Source organism: Rhinolophus hipposideros (assembly GCF_964194185.1).
Source record: "Rhinolophus hipposideros genome assembly, chromosome: 4".
Classification (NCBI taxonomy): Eukaryota; Metazoa; Chordata; class Mammalia; order Chiroptera; family Rhinolophidae; genus Rhinolophus; species Rhinolophus hipposideros.
Window position 1 is genome coordinate 53,093,614 of NC_138050.1, and position 27,340 is coordinate 53,120,953.

General features: G+C 41.0%; 1 protein-coding gene across 8 annotated transcripts in view; it reads right to left on the reverse strand.

Annotated features, from left to right (window-relative positions):
- ARHGEF7 (Rho guanine nucleotide exchange factor 7) overlaps window positions 1-27,340 on the reverse strand; it is a 130,163-nt gene that overhangs the window by 36,417 nt on the left and 66,406 nt on the right. For all 8 annotated transcript variants that reach the window (XM_081046047.1, XM_081046045.1, XM_081046052.1 and 5 more), the window contains 4 exons: window positions 26,281-26,369; window positions 10,643-10,737; window positions 10,352-10,447; window positions 3,682-3,804 (listed from right to left, as the gene is read on the reverse strand). In XM_081046047.1, coding sequence (XP_080902173.1) covers window positions 3,682-3,804; window positions 10,352-10,447; window positions 10,643-10,737; window positions 26,281-26,369 — 403 coding nt within the window. The remainder of the gene's footprint in view (window positions 1-3,681; window positions 3,805-10,351; window positions 10,448-10,642; window positions 10,738-26,280; window positions 26,370-27,340) is intronic.

Below are 27,340 nucleotides of genomic sequence, written 5' to 3' on the forward strand. Positions count from 1 at the left end.
ACCTCCCTCCAGCCTCTCTCCTCTGCTCAGCTCAGGCAGAAGTGAAAGAGGCAGACAGGAGAACCGTCAGGAAGGAGGACAGAGAGAAGGGAGCAGTGCTAGTGGACAAGCTCTCTGTTCTGGGCATCAGAGCAGATGCTTCTGTACATGATTCTCATAAACATCATCCGGGCCTGCGATCCCGCTGTTACTATGCGTGTTTACAGATGACGCCCAGTGAAGGCCACCGCCTCCATTCTCACAGCTAGCGGACGGCTGAGCCCAAGGGGGCCCCGGAACCTGGGGGGACACACCACTTCTGGTCTGGCCCCTCCTACCACACTAACACTGCTTTGCCTTTCACACTCACCGTGCCCCCTCCACACTCCTATAAATCCTTACTCAGAAACGCTCACCTCCTGAAATGACTCCTGCGGTCAATTCCTAAAGCATGACTAGAGTAAAATGATGCCTTTAAAGAGGAGCGATTTATATTTTACCAGCATTTCTCTAGGTGTTGAACAAATGATTAAACACAGTCCCATAAAAATAAATTTTTTTTGTGTGGTACTAGAAGTATATTTTAACTCCTTTAAATATAATCCACGCAGGGCCTTTTCTACCACAAGAAAAAGCACAGAGAAGTCCATTCAAGTCATTTTTGATATTTCAGGGTTATATTTGAAATTCCCTAACTATACTTATGGCCAAGAAAAATGAACAAAACTAAGCAAGTCATCCTCATCACCGCCCCCCGCCCCCGGCAAAAGTCCCTACAACTAACTTAAAACATAAGTGAAAATTTTTTGCAAGCAAAACATTTAATACTCACATGACATTCATGTCAGAACATGTACAGTTAAGACAGGAAACAGAACTTTAAGAATCTTTACAGGTCACTATTTTTTTTAGGCTTTTTTAAAAATACAGTTACCATAATAAAACAAAACTGCTGGATACAGCTATTTTGACAAAACAAAGGCTCTTTCAGCTTAATTTCTACTGATTCTAGCAATCCTTACACAGTGTATCTCCTCTGTATTTACTGAAATGACACTGTGGGCTGCAAGAGAGCAACAAAAGGAACACACATAAAGGGAACTATCATGTAGCCAAGCAAAAGTAACAAAGTACTGAAAAACACACAACTCATTTTATAGACTAAATCATGAAACCCATAATTCATTCAACATAGGCAATCATGAACATATAATGTACATATCAGACATAATTCTAGACCTTATGGTTCTGAAAAAGATTCACACTCAGAATTTAAACTAACACAATGCAAGGATCATAAGACTGCAAATAAGACTTTAAAACTTCAGAGCACTACACTTAAATCAATCCTTAAAAAACATATTCAAACATACACGTAGACTAAACTACCCATCAGTGTGGCGGTTTCAAGACTTCAACAAATGTAGGGAAGCAGGAGAGGTCACAAGTTAAGATCCCAGAATCAAAAGTGGTGAACACTGACAAAAGCTACCAGCCACCCTCATCTCAATTCAGAGACTTACGCTTCAGAAGTGGGGTCTGCCTTGGGGACAGAGTGGGGACTCTCGCTGCTCAGAGACCTCAGGAGGGCACACAGGCAGTGCATCCTGCCACGTCCCCTCTCAAGGCTCACACTCCCCAAGCATGACCTCAGTGCACACCCACTCCCAGCTCTGAGACACACCACACACACCACAGAGGAAGAAGTTTCCCCACTCAGACACATAACTGTATTCTTTCCCTCTTATTGTGGGAAAATGCTACTTACATTTCAGCCCTGACACAGTCATTAAAGTAACAGTACAGAAGAAAGGATAAACAGCACAGACTTGCAAGCATTTCCCTTCAAAGTCTTATTTTAGGAAACTTGAACAGTCTGAGTTGCTTTAAATGTCATCTTCAGGACAGATTCTCACTTCCAGGGGAGAAATATTTAGTTAGAATCTTTCCCTAAAATTGTTCACCCCCTATCCCATACTTCCAACCCAATCCTAGAGGATCGATCCCCACAAAAAATGGGGAGACAGAGCAAAGATTAAAAAAGATGTATAATTTTGCCCTAATATTCTGTTTGCTTTGTTTATCTCTCCCATTACTGCATCAATAATTCTTAAAAAAAAAAAATTCAGAAATACAAATTTAATCCTTGCATTTCACTTTTGTGGAAATTTCATTTAATTTGTAGTCCCAGGAGTAGACAGCAAAGATCATAACTGAATACATGCTTCATGGTTTTAGGAAGGTGCATGCTAGCAAAGCAGACCCTCCTAGAAAGGCGGGGTGGCGTAGGGGGGTGTCCTTTGGGTTTTTCGTTCCTATTGGACACTGTATAACCCTAATCTTCCCTCTTTTCATCACCATGTCAAAGACTGCTGCTTCATTTCATTGCTTTAACATGGAGGTTAAACAAATTTTTAATCATTTAATATTTAAGTGCACAGTAAAAACAGTAAATGCCCAGTCTTCACTTTTCTTTTTTGACAGAAGATTGAGACAACAAAGTAAGCAGCATTTATCGTGTTCACTCAGTTCTGATCAGTTTACACGTGTGTGGCTTAATGCTTACAACAAGGCTATGACACAGGCACTTTCACTGAAATGAGGAGGCCCAGGCTGGAAAGCAAGTGGCTGGGACTCAGGTCTGACTGACCCAGGAGCCCCGCCACCACTTCCACACAATCGAGCCACATTCATAGGGACACCACATCTGAACCGCAATCCGATCGCTAAACAGCTCAGCAATGTTTGCTTACCAAAAGAATTGCTAAGTTTTAAGCTGAAATATTTGGTTAAAAGTTGAAGTTAAATACTAGAATTAGAAGCACAGCAGCATTTATCTTAAAGCTACTAAAACTATTTTTCCATTTATGGTTTAACATTTTTTTGAACTGTTTTCAAAAGAAACTGTAAACGTTCTTCTAAAACACTTACTAATAAAAATGTGTGCCTTGTTCAGAAGCAGAAACGGAGCCTCTGCGCTCTGAGACATCTGCTAATGCCTGCAATATTCCTTCATCTTCTTCCAATTCTCAGGAAACACACATGGCCTTGTCTTAACAAAGGAGCAGAAAACTGTACATTCTGTTTCACTTGTTTTCATTTTGTTTCAGGTTGAAAAGCTAAAGCTAATGGTCTCCAATTTGATGTTCTACCTATAAAACCCAATCCTAATTTTAAATGGAACATTTTCTCTTACATCAAATCTAATTCAGTCTCATGTATTTCCAGATTTATGATCTGAGAAATACGATTCCGGTAGCCCAGATTTAACTTGCAGCTACATTTTAGAATACTTACCAGCTCCTTCAACCCACTGTCCAAAGGGCTCTAGGCTGATGGGGAGACTACAAAAAAACATCTACAAAATAGGCTAATCGGCATTTCAAAGATTTTGTATCAATACTTTTCAGGCACTAATTTTTTTTTTTTTTTTTTAATGGCATCATATATTCTTTTTTTTCTTTTTTCTTTTTTTTTTTTTTTTTGGTTGAGAGCCCACTGGCCCATGTGGGAATCGAACCGGCAGCCTTCGGAGTTAGGAGCATGGAGCTCTAACCGCCTGAGCCACCGGGCCGGCCCCCAGGCACTAATTTTGAGAATGAAAATAAAATTTTCACTGTTGAATAATCAAGTGAGTAGCACTGTTTTGGAGGATACCCAACAAGTCCTTTCCTTTCAGGTAAGACATCTCAGTGAACCCACCTGTGCTCCGTGAGAACGTTCACTGCAGATGGGTGATTGGCACAATACGCAAGGTACAAGGTTTTCATCTGTGGCATCAGATTTAGAAAGCAGCCTCCCACTCTCTGCTGAGCTTCAGGCAACCTGGAGACAAGCAACACAAGGGAAATAACCCTAAATTTTACAGACAAAAGGAAAATTGCTAAGTAGTGAACACAGAGTATTTCGAGTTAAGAAAGACTTCCTTGTATACCAGCTGTATGGAAACAAAATACACAAATCCCAGAATATATCTGTTCATACCTGCATACAACAGAGAGAAAATACCTACCTTGAAAGCCACTCTACTACAAAACCGTGAACTAACCCCACCCTTTTATCCAGCATCCAGATACCAGGACCTGTGCACAGAGGACCTACAAACCCACACGTTCAGGCTTCTTTGGGCGGTGAGAAAAACAGACATCACGAAGCCTTCCATTTTGCATAAAACAAGAATTATAAAATGTGGCTGTTTGGTTAGTAAGGTTTTCTACCCCCGTAGATCAAGACAAGCACACATACAAATACAAAGCCACCTTTCCCTTCAGGTGAAGGAGGCCTCCCCTTCCCAAACCCACACTATCATGCCAGTTACCATGCTTCCTTAGAAGGCATTAGCTCACGAGAACAAAAAGAACAAAAAAAGAGAATCAGAACCAACTTTGGAAGGGGGAACGCGGATGATGAGCAGTCACGACTGGGTAGGCAAATCCAACCCCAAGACCCCAGCTGAGCCCCAGCACTAAGGCCTTTGGGTGGTGGGACCACAAACCCAGGTGTGGGAAGGTCTGAGAGGCAGCAAGACATCGTCTCCCTGGGTCGGGAGGGTCCTGGGGTACCAGCCTGAGGGCGGAGGTCCTCGCACTGAACACAGGGTGTGAGAGGACACTGATAATCCTCCCTGCACCCCAACTATGATCTGCCCACCAGAACCCAAGAGAACCGACAGGAAGGATTACACCCTCTGAGTCAGGAAACCAGAAGAGCCTTCTCTTCTCCCTAGCAAATCTGATCCAGAGAAAGTGACCCAAAAGGATAAAACAAGGGATTCTCCAACAAAACAACAGTCAGCAAGTATTCAACGCATGATCAGCACTTCCACTCAAGTGTTTTAGTGCACCAATCCTAATTATAATATAAGACACAGAAGCCTCACCAAACACGTCTGACAAGAACGACAGAGGACAAAATGTGCAGAGGTATGAAGGGGGAAAAGAAATATGATAGTTATTCTTCAGGGAACAGAAAAATATTCAGAAGAATTATACTTAATCTTGAGAGGAATAACAGAAGACACTGTATCCATAAAATTGTGTGTGGGGGGGATGCTTTTAAAATAAGAACATTCAGGACAAAAAAACAAAAGCTTTTGAAAATTAAAATGACAGCGCAATTTCAAGTCAGTAGGAAATCTGAGAACTGAAGTTCTGATATCTTTCAGAGTAATGGGAAAGAAAGAGAAGATCAAAGACCAGGGTAAGCAGTTTCACATCAGGACAAAAGTTCCAGATACAGAAAACAAACAAGATACATAGAAGTAAATCGGAGAAAGGATCACAAAACTCAGCCGACTAAAAGAGTATCCAGATGGAAAGAGTCCAAGTACCAGCCCCACGGATGCAAAGAGACCCAAACCAAACACATCGGAGCCAATGTTCAGAGTTCTAGAAACAAAGACACTGACGGCTTTGAGGGAAAAACAAGTTTCCAATGAAGAAGCAGGAATTAGAATGGCCTGGGACTTCACAACAACACTGAACCCTGAAACAATGGATGAAAACAACTTCCGACGCTTCTGTCTCCATCTGAGTCATAATTAAGTATGAACATAGATGAACTGCTGTACATGCACAGTTTCCTCAGGACGTTCCCAGGAAACAAGGGACTAAGTGACAACACAGAGGAGGTGGACTGCAGTGGGAGACAGTCAGGGGAGACCCCGAGCCCACGCAACAGGGCTAGAGATGAAAACCAAAGGCTCCACAACGTAACATTAGTAAGTACCTCATATATGTGAATACACTAAAACAAATGAACACAAACCAGCAGTAAATCAGTGCCAGGTAGAGAGAGAGAAGCAAGCAAACAAATGCGGACAACTACCATCACTGTTACACCAGGACAGGCACAGCCGTCCTGGCACAGAACGTGGCTCAGCTGTCAATATGCGCTACAGTAACCAGCTGGCCCTGAAGGGGCGTGTGCTTCTGAGCAGGGGTTTTACAGTTCATTTATCCTTATCTGAAGTCAAAGTCAGCTAGCCTCTGCACTGCTAGCACCCTTTTCCAAGTGTGCTGACACCCCGAATAGCCTTCAGGGATTAGCCACCATTCTATCTGCAGGACAGTCACGGACACAACAAATGAACTCCAATGATTTATTCAGACACTGGAAACAGAATTACAAAGAGAAAGAAATCCTCTCTACCTTAAAAGTGACTGCAATCTTTTGGGGGAACATGACACAAGAATATAAAGTTTACATACCAACATAGTTAATAAACAGCATGTAAGACAGTTGCTGATGGCTCCGTTTTATGAGACACAACCGTTGGCCAGCCCACAGGGACGCGTGCGCACGCCCTCTGGGAGAAGGAGCCAGGCCAGCCTCCTTTCTCAGTCACCACACACCAGCAAGGACGCTGCACCAGAGCACGTGTGACCACCTGCTCTCTGTCAGGACCCAGACACCTAAGACACATCTATTGTGAGACTATCACACACCAACACGTGAGCAGGTGATGTTCACACTCAGGGACACAGTGACATAGGAGGAGCCAGCTTCAAGAAGGAGAGCGCGCCAGCAAGGAAACTCCAATGCCTGTCTGAGGGGACTGCAGGTAACGAATGATGGGGTGCCCAAGTTTTATGAACAGGAAAAGAACACTGCCAGAGATGAGCACAGGAAAATGACTGAATGATTATGGTGGAGTAAATACCGCTCAGTGTGTGTCATGTACTATATGATGACTTCATTTCCCACCTGGTCCAGTACCACAGCCTGGTACGTTCAAAGAAGAAGGTACCTAAAATCTAGATCGATGGATTTTCATATTTTGTATTTCATCCATTGATTAAAATTAAGTCATTTTTTCGTATAGCTTATGCATGGACAATTACTTCATTACACAGGTTTTGTTTCTTTTTCTGGTCCCACTGAGCGTGGCCCTAGAGAGTTTTATTACCTCAACCCAATTCTGTAAGAATTCACTACCACATGAACGGCTTTACAGTTTATAAAGTCCTCATGATCCGTATTCACTACATGGCACCAGCAGAGCTCAGGAAAGTTACATGGATCATCCTAAGACGGAGCCCAGGTCATGTGTCAACACATCCCACATCCCAAGTAACACCATCGAGATTACGGAATTAATGGAACAAACAAGCAAAACGCACAAGACCATCAATCCAAGAATATGACTTAAGAATTTAAACAGCAGATGTCCATTTTGGTTCTCTTGTGCTTCTAGAGACTGTTTCTCAGAGTATTCACATGCAGGCGAGGCACCGGCACGGTGTCAAGGCCAGGTGCGAAGGAACAAGTGGTGCCTGGGGCTGCTCATGTCAGCCACGTGGCCAGCGCCAGGATCTGATAACGGGGGGGTGTTGTCCATGGTGTAACACAGGTGACGTGTTATCAATGATCTGCGGGGGGGTGGGGCGGGGGGGGTGTTATCAGTGGACTGGTCACAGTTGTGTTGATACAAACAATCCAGTCTTTGCAATAAGAGCAACAGCAAAAGGTAAAGGGAGACGCCGAAAGAGATTTTTTTCCTTTTTCAGAGTGAAAAATGAGTGAATCCCAGGAAAAACTTTTACAAAGTCATAAAACTGCTCAACAATTTTTTCCCATAATACATTTATTCCTGTTGCTATATCTAGTTGGAGAAAAGGTTCACGATTCACTAACCACAGATTTCAGAGAGGAGAGTGAGACCAACATGAAGGTGATCTCCATGCACTTGAGTGTAACTCCGAGCGGGATGAACCTCCCGACACACTCGGCCGTTCTCTATGACACCCGCAGTCTGCCCATGAGCCACAGGCAACTTCAAGAGATGAGACTACGCAAGCGGCCTCAGGCTCCCACTCAGGGGGGCTTCGGGGGCTGGTACCCACGGAGATCACAGCCACACAGACACCAGAGCTGCAGGTCCTCAAGGGGTAACTCAACCTCTCTGTGCCCTGATTTTCTCACCTTTTTACACGTTAATACAGCAAGTTGCATGAGCATGTTTTAAGGGAGCCTACAGCTTGCCTTGTTTTGAATTGTGAGCACAGACAAGTAGTACAGAAAACACACTTCCAAGGAGCCTGCACGGCTGGGGGCAGAGCCATGACTTGAGTGGGTTCTATACACCTAGGAGGTTCCATTTCTGGCTGTAGCCAAGTTATTCGTATCAAACTGACTCTCCTGCAGATAACAAAGAAACTTTGAATAAAATATAAAATGGACTACCTGAAGGCACCAGACAGCCATCAGGAGGAGACAGATTGTGGAAGAGGGCTGGCATTTGGAGAAGGGGCACAGAGCACGTCTCCTGTTTTCTCTGCTTTTAGGCCAGTGTTATGTGGGACAGCTGCATCCCAAGAGAAAACTATAGGGCTTCATTCACCCTGAGCTTCTAGGAAGTCGGGGTGGAGTGGGGTGGGGGGGTGTCGATAACCAGGAACAAGAATCGGAGAACGCAGCCCTGAACTCTGTCTTAGTTTTCAGAGATTTGGACAGAATTCAGAAAATTCTGAATGCTGAGATTTGGGCAGAATGTTCATGACATAAAGAGAAGGGAAATGGGTGGTAAGGAAAGCTAGTCTCGAAACATTCCATTTCACCATGAAAAATCCAACACCTCCTATCCGTGTACCATAACCTCAAGGAATTTGACCAAAATAATACCTAAGTCATACCAAATTCAGATACAACATTAAGGACTGAAGCCTGACTAGAAATTTCACTTAAAGCATTATTACTTTACACCCTGAACTTCAGTTTTTAAATCCCACGTTTCCCCGAAAATAAGACCTAGCCGGACATTCAGCTCTACTGAGTCTTTTGGAGCAAAAATTAATATAAGACCTGGTCTATATCATATTACATTATATTATGTTATATTATACCTGGTCTTATACTATATTATATAAGACCCAGTATTTATTATGTTATATTACATTACATTATATTAGACCCGGTCTTACATTATAGTAAAATAAGACTGGGTCTTATATTAATTTTTGCTCCAGAAGACGCATTAGAGCTGACTGTCCGGCTAGGTCTTATTTTCGAGGAAACAGTCTATACTGTGAGTAGTATCTGCCCTATTTCACAGAGCTGACACGAGGCTCACAAGAGGTATTGCAAAATGATATAAATATCAGTTTATTTAGTCGACATGATCTATAGGCAGTGGGAAAAGCAGAAGCAAACATTTACTTCCATGTCTGCACAGCAGGGCTGGCCTCTTGCATAGACCCCAAATTGCTGGCAAATGCCCTTCATTCACCAAAATGAAAGCACAGTGATTCTCAAACTACTCTTTTCATGATCACGTAAGTAATGTCACTTTATGCAAACCAAAAACAGTGCAAAAGGAAAAATAATATGAATTTCTGTTTGAAAGACAGTATTTAGTTACACGGGCATTCAGCTTTCCTTCCCACACCTTCCAATAGGAAGTGCCTTGATGAAAACTTGAAGCCAAAGTTAAGGGGCCAAACCTTCTTTCAGCATGGCAAACTGTTACCAATTTGAAGAGCTGCTGGCACAGAAGGCAGGCCACCTCTCACCACTTGCAAGATTGAGGAAGACCCATGCAAAACACTGGAAGGAAAATCAGAGGTCAAGCAGAATCCCAGAGAAAAAGGTTTCTGTCCTTCTGGCTACAAAATTAAAGATAATGCAAAAAATGTGTCATCTTCCTTTATCAAGCCCACAAGTAAATAAACAACAAACATCACCTGATGGAGTAAAATCTCACAGCTTTTCATGTGCATTATGATTTTAAGTCATCTAACACCTAGCAGGCACTTAATAAATATCCTTTAATGTCTGACGTTAACAAAGAACATAAAATAGTCACAGAGAAAAAAATGTGATGGCCAATCATCCAGAATATGCCTTCTTCCCCACCCCCACCAAAATAAAAATCTTGGAAAAGTGACAAAACCAAGTAGTCCTTACTACATCAGAAGAGCATGTGACGTATGTGGTGCTTTACAATGTCTCCACTTCCTGACAGCCTGGGAAGACGTGGCCTTCAGGGTAGGGGCACACTTCCTCCCCAGGTGGCACACAGCAGCACAGAGGACCTAAGCCACTGGTGCCTCCACGCTCTCTCACATGCTATTCTCTCCTCTTCTCCAGGGTTCTTCATCCCCAACTTCCCCCCGCCCAACACCTTAAAACTCATCACTCACATGAAGCCCGTCTCCTTTCTCTGAATAGTCAGTAGATCCCTCCTTCAAATACAACTACTATAAAATTCAGAGTCTAAAACACAGCTTGTATTATAAAAGTTGGTATACACAAAAGATTCAAAATAACCTAGTTTCCATCTTTAGAAATGTAAATTCTAGAATTATGTTAAACTTGGTCCTGTAAATACCAGTTATACCAATCTGAATTTTGTAAATTTTGGCATCTTACTTACTTGGTGCACTCTTCTAAAGACTGTACAAGCATTTGCTGGAAAGAACATATTTCTTCAAGATTTCCCATTAAATACGAAGTATTTGCTGAACTTAACCTAGAGCCAAGAAAAATGACAGTAAAAATATGTAACCAGTTTTACTTATATTCCTTTCCTCTCCCATCCCAATGTCTTATTAAAGCTTAACCTAATAAACAAATTGCTTATGTCTAAGGCAAACTGGTATACTGAATTGTTCCAGTATTTCACCCTTTATTTTCTACAGTTAACACAATTTATCATGTAACTTACTTCTCACTGGTCTGCAATGGCCGTAGATAGTTTGAAAGCACAGTCTGAAGTTCTTTAGAATATTCATTTTCTGTTTCCAAAATATTCTGTAGCACCTGCAATAAACGATGAATACGTATTATTTGACATTAAGATTTATAAGCTTTGGAAAGTTCATTACCATTGTCCAATTCACATTGGTGCTTCTATGTAATACTAATGAGTTTAATATCACCAATCCCTGTGATTAATTTCTAAATCCACGTAATAACTATTAGTAAGTCTATACCGCTGACTTCATCTTACTGCCAAGCACATGTGACACAGGTATACCTAGAATGAGGCTAGAATGAATTCCACCATCAGGTAATTAATGCCAGGTCTATTTAGATAAAAAGGAGGAATCACTGATAATTACAAAAGCACAGATGCATGGATGAATCTCTAAACATTGTTGTCCAAAAGAAGCCATTCACAAAAAGCACATCCTGCATATTCCATTTATAATAAGTTTAAGAACAGGCAAAACTAATGTACCATGGCAGAAATCAATGGGGCGAGGTGTGGGCGTAACAATGAGGAAAGGGGCATGAGACAAACTTCTGGGGTGATGGACATGGTCTATATTGTGACTTGGACTGTTGACACACAGATACATATATACTTGTCAAAACTCACTGAACTACACCCTTAAAAGTGATACATTGCAACACACGTAAAGTATATTTCAACTTTTAAAAACAGGAAGTTTTCTCTTTAGATTGCATCTAGCAAACCTAAATCAATTTCTGGAAACTACAGACCTTCCTTAGAGAATCCGAAAGTCTCAGATCATCCTACACACATTTATTAAAAATTAAAGGTCCTCCAGCGTAAGACAAGCACTATACGGCCGCTACAGGCATACCTTGTTTTAATGTGCTTCACTTTACTGCACGACTCGCTCTACTGTGGTGGTCTGGACCCAAACCCACAGTATCTCCCAGGTATGCCTGTACTTTATTTAAAGACAACTGAATAATTATAAATCAACCATAAAAATAAATGTTTTCTGATATTCTATACTAGTGTAGCAAGTTTAGCCAAAATAACAACTCTTAAAAACTGAGAGATAAACAGAGTGCAAAAGAGCTGAACTAAAACATGAGTCTCTCTCCATCAGTCATCGCCAAGAGCAACTGCTCCTCCCAGGCCAGGCGAGAAGGCGCCAGGTCTGCAGGGGGAGCTGGGATGCCCAGGCAGGCCTGAAACTAATGACCCGCGCTTACTATACTCCTGGCACTGAGCACGGAGCTCTACACACAGCACCTCTAATCCTCACAAAACCTCTCCTTTTACAGAGGAAAAGACATTAAGGAACTTATCCAAAATCAAACAGCTAGTGAACAGCAGAACCAGAATGTAAGGCTAGCTAGCCCTGTCGGACATTGCACTACCCAATACTGTCTTCTCCAGCTACCAGACTAAGGATAGGAGACAGGGCTTCTATGGCACCTGACAGGAGTAAAGTGGATCAAGTGAAATCCCTTCTTCAACTACCTTTTTCATCCCACTGTGTTAGAGAACCAGCACGCTCTTTAATCACAAAATTAGATTGCATGTGTTTTCTGAGGATTTACTACACGTATTAACATGTGCTATGTCTTCCAAAACTAACCAATTATCCCAAATTAATCATACAAAAGAATCGCACAAAATAAAGCTATCAAACACATTGTTTTGATTTTTGATAATCAAAATGCATGTTTAAACATTTAAGAAAAAAGTAATTATTAAGCTAAAAACTTAGATTACAGCATTAATAAAAGCAACATGGATTATTCTGTTCACTACTGTTTTCTGTGTACTAGGGAAGAGAGTCCAGTCATTCAGGAGTAAATGCAAACCCGATTAAGTAACTCACATACTACACTATTTAAGTTGAAGAGAGTCAGAGGTTCTTTCACTGCGACACTGAACACTGGCTTTGCCCTGAATGGGTCTATTCATGGCAGACTGGTGGAGTCAGAGGGAGGAGGGGCCACTCCAGAGTTCATTCCTTTGTGCGGGAATCTGGGTGCTGATCCTATGATTACAATGTCTTCCTTCGAAGAAATACTCAGTAGACACAAATGTCAAAGGACTGGTGGACAGAGAACACAGTGTGACGCCAACCCCTGCATCATCAGAGAACTATACTGTAAACCAGATCTCATCCTTCAAAAACAACGCGAAGTAAACAAAGTATAATGGGTTCTTGAACTGAAAATAAAAATAAAACATCACAGGTATATAATATGAAGAGTCCTCTTTTAATTTTAAAACCAAGGTTAAACTATACGATTTCATGTCTAATTACAAATATTAGGAACTATTAGCAGCAGCACTGGTTACAGCATGCTTGAGAACCCCAACACCTATTTTATAAAACAGAAAAGACAGTTCCTAGGTACCGTGAAAGGAAAACTGAGAAAGCATCCCTAGTATGATGGAAGAATAAAACGGCGTTTTGTCAATGGGAGCATTAACATAGCATGCAGGTATAAAAGCTTCCCGTAAGAATGTACCAAACACAATCCTCTGCCAAAAAGCTATGTTTATTAAGACAGTTCAATTGCTTCATTTCAACTAGAAATGTAAACATTACCTTCAAATAAGTGCTAAAGACAAATTCTATAATCTCCCATGCAAACAATCCAAGTTACACTTAGCTTTTCCACCAATTCAGGGCAGGACCGAGACGTGGCTACCTCAGTCCTGCTGAGGCGGGCTGTCCACTCTGCCAGCAGGTCACGCGTCCCCCCCCGAAGCCCCCGAGCCCATGCATGTACTCCACTCATCACCTTTCTGCCCTTTCTTGACTTCTGCACACTCTGGCTGCTGCAGGACCCCATGAGACCTCACAACCCGGCTGCCAGAGCGCCATCACACGAAGGCTGGGTACCAGAGAAACGCACGCAGTTTTCACAGGACGGGCAGCCTTTACTCCACAGCCATAAAGCAGGAACGACCCAGGCTGAGCTCCGCCAGCCGAGCTCTCCCTGAGGCATGAGGCGTGGAGAACCAAGTCCAGTCAAACAATGGTGCCACACAGGAGGAGGACATCAGGCAAGGCACACAGACAATCCCTGAACTGTCAGCCATTACAGCAAAGCAAAACAAAGGACAACTGATTTCATTACCTTGCAGACACACAGAAACTCATTTTATTATTACCAGCATTAAGGGAGTGCTTGGTATCACTGATTTTACAAATGAGTTACAACTTTCATTGCAAATCTTGGTAGCCATTGTGTTTTATATTGAAAATGAATAATATCTGGTAATTTTTAAAGATCTGACCCAGATAAAAGATTATCATCATAAACTGAAACCTAATTTTAAAATCACAATCCTGGTTCACAAGCACAGCAGGACACTAAAGAATGACACAGCTGTTCTAACCCAGCTCCCACCCACTTCATCAGCCCCTCCCACACCAGGAAGAAAAAAAATCATTGCCCATTTCCTTTCAACCCAGTCTATTTAAACCGTATTTAGTACTTAAAATTTCCAAACAAATGATAATACTTGAGCCGCTAATAAACTATCAGCCTCCAGAGAAAGGAGAGGAAGAAAGGGAAAGGCAGTGCTGCTGAAGGAAGCAATTCCAACAGCCCCTCCTGGCTCCACAAATCCAGAAGCCAGAAGCACGCAGAGGAGCGGCCCCACTCCCACCCCCACCGGCAATAACTGATTGAATGTAGCTTGCTGATCTTGCAAGTTCTTAATACTTGATAACATTAACTCTCAAAAAGAGTTGCAGGGGCCATGTAAAAGTTTGTTTTATGCTACTGTACCTCCTGAAAGAAGTTGCCATAGTATTTCTAAATTGGGGGATTCACAAGGTCTTGGGATGTACTTCTTCCAAACACTAAAGGCTTACTATACAATGGCTACTACAGCAAAAGCTGCAGGGCCACATGATGCATTCACCACAGGACGCTGGCCTCAGCAAGCAGCCTGATGGCACCACTGCACCGTGATGTGTGAAGAGCACAAACCTGGGCACAAATCCTGGTTCTGCCACATCCTACCTGGGACTGCACTTGTCTACGGATCTGTCTCCCTTTTTTACAAAAAGGGTTTTTATGGGATTGATAAGTGTCAGCCCTTTGACTTCAGGAAGGAATCTTATGAACCACCTAGTATAGCCTCCTAACTTGGAATCCTATTTGGAGCTAATTCTTACACAACTCCATTAGTCAGGAGATAATTATTTTACAAGACAGCCCTTCCCATGATTAAACAATTCAGTTCTTCCTTCATTCATTCACCAAATGCTTAGCTCCTACTCTGTGCCAGGCTTCTGCTACCACCTGAAAACACTCATGTAGATCTTGAACTATATAAAATAAGGAAATTATATGGAAACAATGGGAGCAAAATTTGTCAAAGACTTCACTAGGCCCCTCACTGTTGATCAGAAAAGTGGGTGGGATGTAAGAAAGGAGGGCAACAGCTCCATGGAAAGCCAAGGGGAACAAAGCTGTGTACCGCTCTATACTCCCTGAAGCACGTGAAAGGAAATAATGGACCTTTTTATCCACACACAGGCCCAGGCAGAAACATCAGATGTCACAGGATTGAAAAGCAATCTTCGTGAAGGTGGAGAGAAGCAAAAGGACAAGTCAAAGGTAAAAGCAGCAGAACTGGGGCTGAGCTCAGGCTGCTTGCTGTAACATTGGACGTCAGGTCAGAGGCTCAGGACTCCCCCTGGCCCAGCATGCAGAAGTCCTAGGCACAGCAGGGAAAGGCAGGCACCCCATTGTAGCACAGGCAAGGTTCCTGGATGTCTGCTATAGCATTTTATGAAAGATGCACATCTCTTTTGGACATTAAAACTAGTGATTGCTACCTATAATATCATATTTGCAATGTTTCAAAGCCAAAAGCTACCCTGCTTTGTCATGATATTGGCATAAATGAAAGGAGAAATATTTGCTCTTCCCATAAAGAGTACTGATGTAATGCACTCAGTAAAAGTGAAAGTGTCCCCAAAAAACTGAAAAATAAAACCACAGACTATCACTGAATATATAAGGTCATGAGGAACTTCCTAGATCGACATATTTAAGAAACCTCATTCTCTGATGATAACTGAAGAAACTCCCGATCCCCTAAAAAAAGTGATTCCATACCTTTCACTCTCTAGGGATGGGCATCCAGCTTCTACCATAGAAATGCTTTCTCTGATCTCTACCAGGAAAGATGTCTGTTACCATCCTAGCGGTGCAGTTAACGTTCTTTCATTGTCAAAATCCAGCAAGCTCAGGCATGTCACAAACGACCCCCTCACCCTGGACTATAGCTCTCCAGGTAATCCTCACATGGGCTGCCTGTTTGCAAACAGAACGGTATGGTGGGCTCAATGATGCCTAACATCCCAAATGCTCCTAAATACTCTTCCTCATAACCTCAAAAACATCTTAAAGGTCAAGTACTTCGCCAGATAACTGTAAGACCTCTGCTAATCCTCTTAACAATACTACCAGGCCAAGGCCAGCAATAGCAACCTAATTTTACAATGAAATAACTATCAAGGCAACTGAGGCTTCAGCCAGGCCAGCCCCCCCTCCCCCCACAGGGCACACAGACACTACACACAGAGCCTGAACCCCCTGCTCTGTCACCTAAAGCCAGGCACTCCTGACCGTTCATGACCTAAGACACTGAAAACATTTCAGTGATTTCAGTTTTCACATTTGAAAATAAAGGTAACAGTGGTGCCTGGCTCTGTCACAAGAACTAACCTAACCAACTATTCATAAAGTAGCTGGATTTTTTTTCTTCCTGCCATTGTCACTCTCCAAGTCTGAGGCCCCAGTACCCCCTCAGTGGTCCCTGATGCCCTGCTTCCATCTCCAACACAGTCTGGACTCGGGGTCCAAAGCAATCTTCCAAAATCATTACCACCTGCATTATCAAGCAATAAAATTCTGCCACCCAGAAGAAACCATTCTCTAGCACACTCCCTTCTACCTTTCATGACATTTTTTACATAATTAAACTACATTACCTATATAATTTTGTATTCTGCTTATTGCACTTAACATGAAAACATATTTTACATTTTTAATAATTATAAATGGATGTACTACTATTTACTTAGCCATTCATATACTGCTATATATTTAGGTTGCTTGCAATTTATTACTATAACAAATAATTCTATGAAAATACCTTTGCACAAACATCTTTAAATATATTTCAGGTAATTTCTCTGGGATGGATTTAAGAAGTTTAATTACTAGATTAAAGGACTTGAGCATTTTCAGAATCTATATACACCTATTACTTTTGAGAAACCCTACATGGATTTACATTTCTACCCTTATTAGAAGTGAAGATTCTCTTTAAATCTCTGCTCACTGGACATATATAAAATTTTTTATGGTAACCTTAACTATCCTGTCAGAGTGGAATGGACTAAATGTTTTGTCCTTCCAAAATGTATGCATTGAAGTTTAAGTCCCCAATGTGATGGTATTAGGAGGTGGGGCCTTTGGAAGCAATTAGCTCATAAGGGCAGAGCCCTCACGAATGCGCTTAGTGTCATAATAGAGGGCTGAAGAGACCAGAGCTTGTTCTCTCCACCATGTGAGATGGGCAGAAGGCAGCCCTGTGTAACCCGAGAAAAGGGGCTTTGAACCTAACCATGCTGGCACCTTAATCTTGGGTTGTTAGCGTCCAGAACTGTGAAAAATAAATGTCTGTTTAATCCACCCAATCTATGGTATTTTGTTATAGCAGCCTGAACTAAGACCCAATCATCAGTATTTCCCATTTTATATTGCTCACATCATTTCCTATTTATCTATTGATCTTAATGTATTTGTCTTAATGAGCTCTTCAGACATTAAAAATAATCTTGTGTTGTTATAATTGTTGCAAATAATATTCCAATTAACTTGTAATTGGAAATTTGGTTAATACTGTTTGAGAGCAAATAACTCATTAAACTTTTATGTAGCCTAATCAATTTTAGTATTTTCCTTCATGTTTACATTCACTGTTTTTAACTTCTAAAAAGCCTCTCCCCACCCCAGCTCCAATGCATTATTAACCAGCCATATACAGACCCACTGGCAAAGAACGGAAGTCTGGTGAAGCACAATGTTTGAGCAATCTTTGGCGAAATACTGAACTCTACTGAGTGTGAATACTAGGAAGCCAAGTTTAAAATGCAAAAAAAAAAAAAAGTTTTTGTAAGAAAATGAACAGTGCCCATCAGTGACTGCGGGGCAGACAAACCAGAGTCAAGGGAGGACACTAAACAAAAGAACAGCAACAGTAACAAATCCTGGGGAGGGAAGAATTCAGAATCTGGAGTTGCTACAATCTATCTCATAAAATGTCCAATTTTCAATTAAAAATTACAAGATATGCAAAGCACATGTGGTCCACACAACCCAAGAAACGGGGGCATTCATTGGAAACTGTCTCTGAGGGGGCCCTGATGTTGAACTTAGCAGAAAGAAGCCCCAAAACAGCTATCATAAATATGTCCATAGAAGGACTTCCAGTTTCCGGTTTCATATGGAAGGAGCTTGGATGTCATCATTCCATCCTAACAAGTAAAAAGTCTGAACAGACTGAAAAATCAACAATTCTCTTCTTTGGTCCATAAGAGAGGGGAGGACCAGAGCAAACCAGTGTCCCGAAGAGTACAGGCAAATACAGGAAGCCATGACTACCAGACCAGAGCAGAGACACATGAGCAGAAGCCCCGGTAGGAGCCAGTGCTGAGATTGAAGAACCTGAACTGTGATTGATAAATTGCTGGAGTTTAGTGTAGACAACTCTGAGACTTAAAAAGCCCAGGGGTACCCAGTCACAGGGAGGGCCCCCACAATATTGGGAAATTTATCTCCAGGAGCTCAACCAAGTTCCCAAAATAAATATCAGAGAAAAATGTCCTGGGGCTTCCAGCAGAGGGAGGGGAATAGGAACCATTCTGTCATACACAAAGCCTGCCCTCAGAGGAGACTAGTTAACCAGAGTCTAACTGACTGGGGGAAGGGAAATACCCAACTCCAGCTGGCTTTAGTCATGATGTCCCACCTAAGAGGGGGAGGAAAAAAATCTGAGAAACACTTGTTAACAGTCTAGAGGCACACGTCCACTACAAGACTGAGATATAATAATCCTAGGACTATGGAACACTTCTGTTTCCTCACATCTCACCACCAAATTACTAAAGGCCTGTTTGTAGCAGTTCCTTTTACCCAGTACACCATGTCTGGGTACTGGGTACCTTTCTATCAATAGAAATTACAAGGCACACCAAAGGCAAAAATGCACAATTTGAAGAGACATAAGCATCAGAAGCAGGCATGGCAGGATGCTGGATAAGGCCAACAAATGGGGGATTTAAAGCAACTATGCTTAATATGCTACGGGCCCTAGTGGATAACGGGAACAGCCTGCAAAAACAGATGGACAATGTAAACAGAGATGGAAATCCTAAGAACCAAAAAGAAAAGCTAGTTAAAACAACGAGACACCACTACACACCTATGAGAATGGCCAAAATCCAGAACACTGACAACACCAAATGCTGGTGAGGATGTGGAGCAGCAGGAACTCTCAGTCACTGCTGGTGGGAACACAAATGGTGCAGCTACTGTGGAAGTTTGTCAGTTTCTTACAAAACTAAATATACTCTTAACATATGTTCCAGCAGTAGTACTCCTTGGTATGTTCCTAAGAGTTAACAGCTTATATCCACACAAAAATCTGCACACAGATGTTTATAGCAGCTTTATTCATAACTGCCAAAACTTGGAAGTAACCAAGATGCCCTTCAGTAGGTGATGGATAAATAAACTGTGGTCCATCTAGACAATTTAGTATTATTCAGTACTAAAAAGAAATGAGCTATGAAGCCAAGAAAATACAAGGAAGAACTTTAAATGCATATTCCTAAGTGAAAGAAGCCGATCTAGAAAGCTACAATCTGTATGATCCCAACTATATAACATTCCTAAAAAAGCAAAACCATGGGTACAGCAAAAGATCAGTGGTTGCCAAGAGTGGGAGTGAGAGGAATGAATAGTAAAGCACAGAGAATTTTTAGGGCATTGAAAACATTCTGTATGATATTATATGTCATTATACAGGTAACCCCCGTATAACACAGTTGTTAGGTTCCTAAAAACTGCAGTGTTATGAGAGTTCGTGTTATACGAAACAAAGAACTAGTACAAAAAAGGGGTTTAGGTTCCAAAAATTAAAAAAACACACTGCTATATTTTTATAATTAAGAGAAATATCTTTATTAAAGTAATTTTCACCAAAAGTATAACACATTAATATGTATTAAATAATGTTTTATTCATCACTACTAAGCTTTTATTTCAACGTTCAGTGTTATTCGGTGATTTCCCTAATTTCGAATGAGATTATCTTTTGCTCTTAAAAGATCTTATTATGCTCCGTGTTGCTCGGGGATTTCTCTAATTCTCAAACCATGTTAGAGAGAAACCATGTTCTAGGATGCTGTGTTGTACAACGGTTTTCCCAAATTCTCAAACCGTGTTATAGAAGTGCAGTGTTACATGGGGGTTACCTGTACATTTATCCAAACCCACAGAATGTACAACACCAAGAATGAATGCTAAAATAAACTATAAACTTTGGGTGGTTATGATGTGTCAATGTAAGTTCATCCTTGGTAAAAAAATACACCTTTCTGGTGAGAAACGCTGATAATGGGGGAGGTTGTGCACGTGTAGGGGCAGCAGGTAATTGGAAAACCTCTGTATCTTCTTCTCAATTTCACTGTAAGTCTAAAATTGCTCTAAAATAAAGTCTTCTATTTAAAATGTTCCAGTAACTAAAGAAAACTATGCTTAAAGAATAAAAGGAAAATGTAAAAACAATGACTCAAATGCAGTCTATTTGACTATAAAAATAATCAAATGGAAATTATGAATTGAAAGGTAAGACAAATGAAAAATTCACTAGACAGACTCATCAACAGATCTGAGCTAGAAAAAGAAATAATCAGCAAACATAAAAAGAGATCAATAGAGACTGTTCAATCAGAAGAACAAAAATTAAAAATGAAGAAAAATGAATGGTGTCTTAGAGACCTGTGGGACACCATCCTGCTTACCAACATGCACAATGGGAGTCCCAGAAGAGAAGAGATAAACAGATGACTGTTCCATAATAACAATCATAAATCACTAAGAACCACTTTTTACTTCCCCGTGGTTTTTGGTTTGTCTTGACCATCAGACAAATGACCATCAGACAAACCACAGCAGAAGATACATATCCATCCCCAATCATGCTTATCTCCTCATTCTGTCTTAATTTCAAAATATTTGTACCTGCACCTGTAACACTCTCCTCACTACTGTCCACTGATCCCAAGTTGTGACTTAAGTCTTTCATCTAACTGTATTTTGAGACATCAGCCCACACTGGTCTTATATCTTGGAGAAACTTATCTTCCAATAGAGTTAAAAATACCTGTATCTCAGTAGTTTCCTGTGAAAATGAAACTACAAAAGGAAATATGAAAATGACTACCATTATCTACTATATTTTGTTCTGCGGATTATATTCTGTCCTGTATTTTACTTTTGTATACAATTTAAAAATACAGAATTCAAGAAAGCTGAAACTGATTCCTGGCTTAGTCACTAATCACTGTGTCACCTTGGACAAGTTCTTTAACCTCTAGACCTGTTTTCTCTACTTTGAATCGACAGTGCTATACTAAAAGATGATTTTCTATGAATTCTATGAATTTATGTCCATAGCAAGTACAACTGAAAAATTCGTTATTTACTAATGTAGCTTTATATAAACAACAATTGAGATGTGATTTTGAGGTCAAGGTGTTTTCCCATCTATCTGAATGAAAGAGTTAGCTGGTTCAAAGAGAATAGGACATGAGATATAAAGGCTAGTCTCCCTATATAAGCACATTTAAAGAAGGAAATCTAAAAAAGCACTGACTATGCTTCAATCAGAAGAGGACTGTAGAATATAAAAAGTAAAGGAAAACAACCAACCAGGATTTCTAGAAAAGTATGGTTTTACAAAATATCTAATGGAAGCAAGATTACTGGAAATATTAGAGAAATGCTGCTGGTACCAATTTAGAAGCTGCTAACTTATTTCCTTCTAATACAATTATTCAAACATGTATTCATACCCCCTTCTCTGCAGGGCACACATTCCAAGCAAGACTCCCAGTGGATGCCTGAAACCATGGATAGTATTGAACTCTCTATTTACTATGTTTTTTCCTACACATACAAACCTATGATAAAGTTTAATTGATAAATTAGGCACATTAAGAGATTAGCAACAATAATGAATAAAATACAATAGTTATTTTAGGTACAACAGCAAAATGAGCATGAATTTCTCCCTCGTTCTTGACATTTACACAAATAGAAGCTTTGTTCTTACCATAGATCGTAGCAACCTCAGCATATGATTGTTTTTCTTTCTTTATTAAGTCAAGAACTTTTACATTTTCACTTAAAGAAAGCTCTTTAAAGCTTCTCTTTGTCAGCATCATTCTTGCACTTTGGTGCCATTATTAAATAAGGGTTCCTTGAACACAAGCACTGCGTCGATCTGAAAACTGAGACAGCTACTAAGTGACTAAAAGGTGGGTAGCAAAGGATGATTCACGTCCTGAGCAGGACACAGCAAGATGGCAAGAGATTTCATCACGATACTCAGATGGGTGTGCAATTTAAAACTTATAATTTGTTTTTTAAAGATTTTATTGGGGTAGGAGAACAGGACTTTATTGGGGAACAGTGTGTACTTCCAGGACTTTTTTCCAAGTCAAGCTGTTGTCCTTTCAGTCTTAGTTGTGGAGGGCGCAGCTCAGCCCCAGGTCCAGTTGCCATCTTCTAGTTGCAGGGGTCGGAGCCTATCATCCCTTGCAGGAGTCGAACCAGCAACTCTGGTTGAGGGGACGTGCTCCAACCAACTGAGCTATCCAGAAGCTCAGTGGCAGCTCAGCTCAAGGTGCCGTGTTCAATCTTAGTTGCAGGGGGCGCTGCTCACCATCCATTGCGGGACTCAAGGAGTTGAACTGGCAACCTTGTGGTTGAGAGCACACTGGCCCATGTGGGAATCAAACCAGCAGCCTTAGGAGTTAGGAGCACAGAGCTCCAACTGCCTGAGCCACCAGGCCGGCCCCAAAACTTACAAATTTTTTATTTCTGAAATTTTCCATGTAGTATTTGCAAACCGCAGTTGACCGTGGGTAACTGAAACCACAGAAAGCGAAACTGCAGAAAAGAAAGGACTACTTTAAACTCTAATAAAAGATAAGTGGCTCCCTCTTTGGAACATCACTGTGGATTATGATTGTATTATTCATCATGTGAATCCTTCCCCAATGTCTCACATAAGAATGCAAGAGAAAAAGGCAGCTCCACAAGTTTTCCTACTAAGAAGCCCTGAAAACCATAAAAAAGACTTTCACTGTATCTTTTTGTGGCTATGTGCAAAAAACCACTCATATAACATGTTATATACTAAAAAGCCAAGAAGTGAGTAAAGCCACATCCCAGGAACAAACACCCAACAAGCACAAGAAGGACTGAAGAGGATGTGGAGCGCTGACACAACCAGGAAAGGAAGGGGGTCCCTCCCAGTCGGGTACATCCTGACAGGCAACAGAGTTGGGGTAGAAGTCAGAGTCCAGAGGAAATGGATGAGGATTGGTGAAAAGAACAGAAGAAATCAGGGAAGCAGAATAGACTCAAATGAAGTATTTCCCAGGAAGAGAAGATCCGGAGTTTGACCAATACAAGGAAAAGGAGTCAAAAACTGCTAGTGTGTTGCTTTCAGCGGCATCATGCCCAGGAGACCAGGGAAAGGACATAGCAGATGAGAGAAAACAATTAATTGCACTAGAACATATGTCGGCAAGGGAGAAATTTCGGCCGTATCTGTTCACTGCTATATGCCCAATGCCTTTACCAGGGCCTGGCACAGAGAGGGCACCTCATAAACACTTGTTAAATGAATGAATTTTCCCCAGGCTAACTTGTCCTGTAAGATTTGGGGTCTAATGAAAGGTAAACGCTTAGGAGAAAGCTGACTGTGCAGACTCACAGCAAAGGCTGCGGCAATAGGTCAACGGCCTCATATTCAAATCCGTCACAGTTTTTCACAATTTCTTAATGAAAGTACCAAAAAATGAAACTCTCATGAAAAAAGGCTGCTTCAAAAAAACACTAAGCAGTTCCTCTTTCTCTTAAAAAATTCAAAGGTTGAGGTGACCGGATGGCTCAGTTAGTTAGAGCACACAGTGCTCATAACACCAACGTTGCCAGTTCGATTCCCACATGGGCCAGTGAGCTGCGCTCTCCACAACTAGAGGGAAAACAGTGACATGACTTGGAGCTGATGGGTCCTGGAAAAATACACTGTTCCCCAATATTCCTCAATAAAAAGTAAAAAAAAAAAATTCAAAGGTCTCATAGCCTCAGATTTATATCCCCTGATCAAGAAAAGATTAAAAGTGGCGGGGTGGGGGGGGGAAATGACTAAGTAAATACACACTTTCCACTTAATCAAAAAAAACATCCATGTTTAGAAAGTTTATTTTGCTGGTTTATCATACCAAGTAGATAAACAATGGCAATGCAAAATTTTGTCCAAATAAAGACTATCATTTTCTATTTTCTGTATAATATGCAGTTGTGCAGGGACAAAGGTTTGGATTAGATATTAGATTTAATACCACAGATATTTTTAGGTTCACAAACTGCTCATGCTAAGTTTCAATATCAGCAAGTTTTAGGATTCTGTAATACTTATATTTACCATGTATGTCTAACACTCTCCTCTAATTTCATGCTATTTTTATATATTTACTTACATACGACGTCAGACAATTAAGTTCATGAATTCATCCTAGAAAAAGTGCTACATACCTCATGGCTGAATATCACTATGGTCACCTTCGAAGTACTCCCCTGGGGAAGCTTTGCACCAATGCCAGTGCCTAGTCCATCCTTCAAAGCAATTTTGGAACTCTTTTTCTGGAATGACCATCAGAGCTGTTATCAGATTACCCTTGATGTCCTAAGTGTCACCAAAATGTCTTCCTTTCAATATTTCCTTTATCTTTGGGTAAAGAAAGAAGCCATTGGGGGCCAGATCAGGTGAGTAGGGAGGGTGTTCCAATGCAGTTATTTGTTTACTGGCTAAAAACTCCCTCACCGACAGTGCCATGTGAGCTGGTGCATTGTCGTGATGCGAGAGCCAGGGATTGTTGGTGAAAAGTTCAGGTCATTTTCATCTTTTTCATGCAGCCTTTTCAGCACTTCCAAATAGTAAACTTGGTTAAGTGTTCGTCCAGTTGGTACAAATTCATAATAAATAATCCCTCTGATATCAAAAAGGTTAGCAACATCATTTTGACTCTTGATTTGGACCGACGGAACTTTTTTGGTCATGGAGAACTGGGTGACTTCCACTGTGCACTTTGATGCTTTGTTTCAGGATCGTATTGGTACACTAATGTTTCATCACCAGTGATAACATGGCCCAAAACATCGTCTTGCCTCTCAAAAAGGTCTTGGCAAACTTCGACTCTCCCTTGCTTTTGCTCTTCGGTGAGCTCCTTCAGCACCATTTTTGCGCACACCTTTCTCATGCCAAGATTTTCAGTTACGATTTTCCATCGATGTTTACTTGATCTGCTATATTTCTCACAGTCAGCTGACGATTTTGACATACAATTCGATGAATATTTGCAATGTTTTTGTCAGCTCTGCTCGTCACTGGCCGCCCTAACCTCTCTTCATCAGTGACGCGTTCTCTCAGAAAAATGTTTAATCCATTTGTACACTGCCGTTTTCTTCATTGCATTATCCCCATAAATTTGGACTAACATGTCCCCGATTTCACTTCTACTTTTGCCAAGTTTAACAAGAAATTTAATGTTTGTTCATTGCTCTAATTCAATCTTGGACATTCTCGCGACAGCACACAGAAACATACAACGATAATGAACGTCACTCAGCAAGACACCACCACACATCGACACAAACACAGCTGTGAGACACTGATATACCAAGGTTATGAAACCTTACCAAGTGTTAGTACAGTGCTGCCAATGTAAGTGCACGGTGCCAAGTTCACGAACTTAATTGTCATACCTCGTATAAGTATTTACACACGCAAACAAATCTCAGGAAAGACTAGATTAAGATACAAAGTAAACTAGAAATTATATTGATCTAAAGTACTTAAATTCTATTCCAAATATGAGTATAATGGCATTCAATGCACATAAAATCTTTAAAATACATTATATACCTTTTTAAAATACCATTTTTGAAGAGTTGTAATGGTATGGGGATATAATCACAATACCAAGTTATGTCATGAGAACAAGGTATAATTCCATATATACAACATCAAAACAAAAATATAGAAATATTATAAAATACATAAGAGATTAGAAGGAAGTATACCAAAACATTAATGGTGGCTCTACTTGTGTGGCAGATAACGGATGATTTTTATTTTTATGTCCTTCTCCACACTCTTAGGTAGTTTATACCTGTATTCTACATTGCTGAGTTTTGGAGACATTCAAAAAGCAATTTATTCTTGAAAAATGTTTCGTAGTTACTCACCACATTGTAATAGCTTTTGTTAATGGCAGTCGTATCAAACCCTTTGGGAGGGCTCTTCAGGGTTCCGGATTTGGGAGACACCGGCTTTTCTGAAATAAAAACGTAATGTAGTTTTACTGATCAACACTAGAGACGACCAAATGCACCGGCCGCTCCTCACAGCCCAACACGACTGGGCCAGCAACCTCAGCTGAAATAACCAAAAGGGGAAAACTGAACAGAAGGCCTGCACACGGCAAGGGCGGCATCACGGTACCTGCACCTCTTTCTAATGCTCAAGCCCCCAAGGCCAGGGAGCTGGCGACCTCCACAGCCGTGCATCACGCGGCCCATTCCCCCAGTTCAGGCTAAAAATCGGACAGATTATGCTCCACCGTTGTCATTAAAGAATACTCAATTGGAAGCTACACATCTAGCTTATAAGTGTAGTAAAGGAAAAATATTATTCAAACAGAATCAGAGAAAACGTTGGTAGATTATGTGACAAAATTAAAACATTAAGACCGACGGTCTAGACTATATTTTAGGGATTCTGATCACTCAGAATGCAAAAGTCTCTCTAAACAATAGGATCTGGCTCAAGGCAATAGACAAAGGAGAAGGAAAACTACCCCAAGCAGGGACAAAAACAAGAAAAACCACCCTGCCTTAAGAACCTCCACAGCAGGGACAACAATGAAAGCAGTCATGAATACTGCAAGGATTCAAATATTTTTAAATTGCATGGCTTTCATTCAATATCCATTCAAGAGATATTTAGTAAGCATAACAGATACTGAAGAAGTGCTTGCTGAAACATGGTGGAAGTGGGGTGGTGGGGGTCGAGGTGGTGGTAGTGGTGTTTTGTTGGTTTGTGTGGGTGTGTGTGTCAATCTGGTTCTATGGGGAGCACTATGTCTGCCGATCATTCTGTGTATGAGTATGTCTGTCTATCATTGGTTCTATGGGATGGGTGTGTCTATCATTGGTTCTGTGTGGTCGGTCAGTCTGACAGCTAAAAAGTGGTACAATGAACTGATATTGAAGAGTGGGGAAACAATGCAAGAACACAATTTGGTGC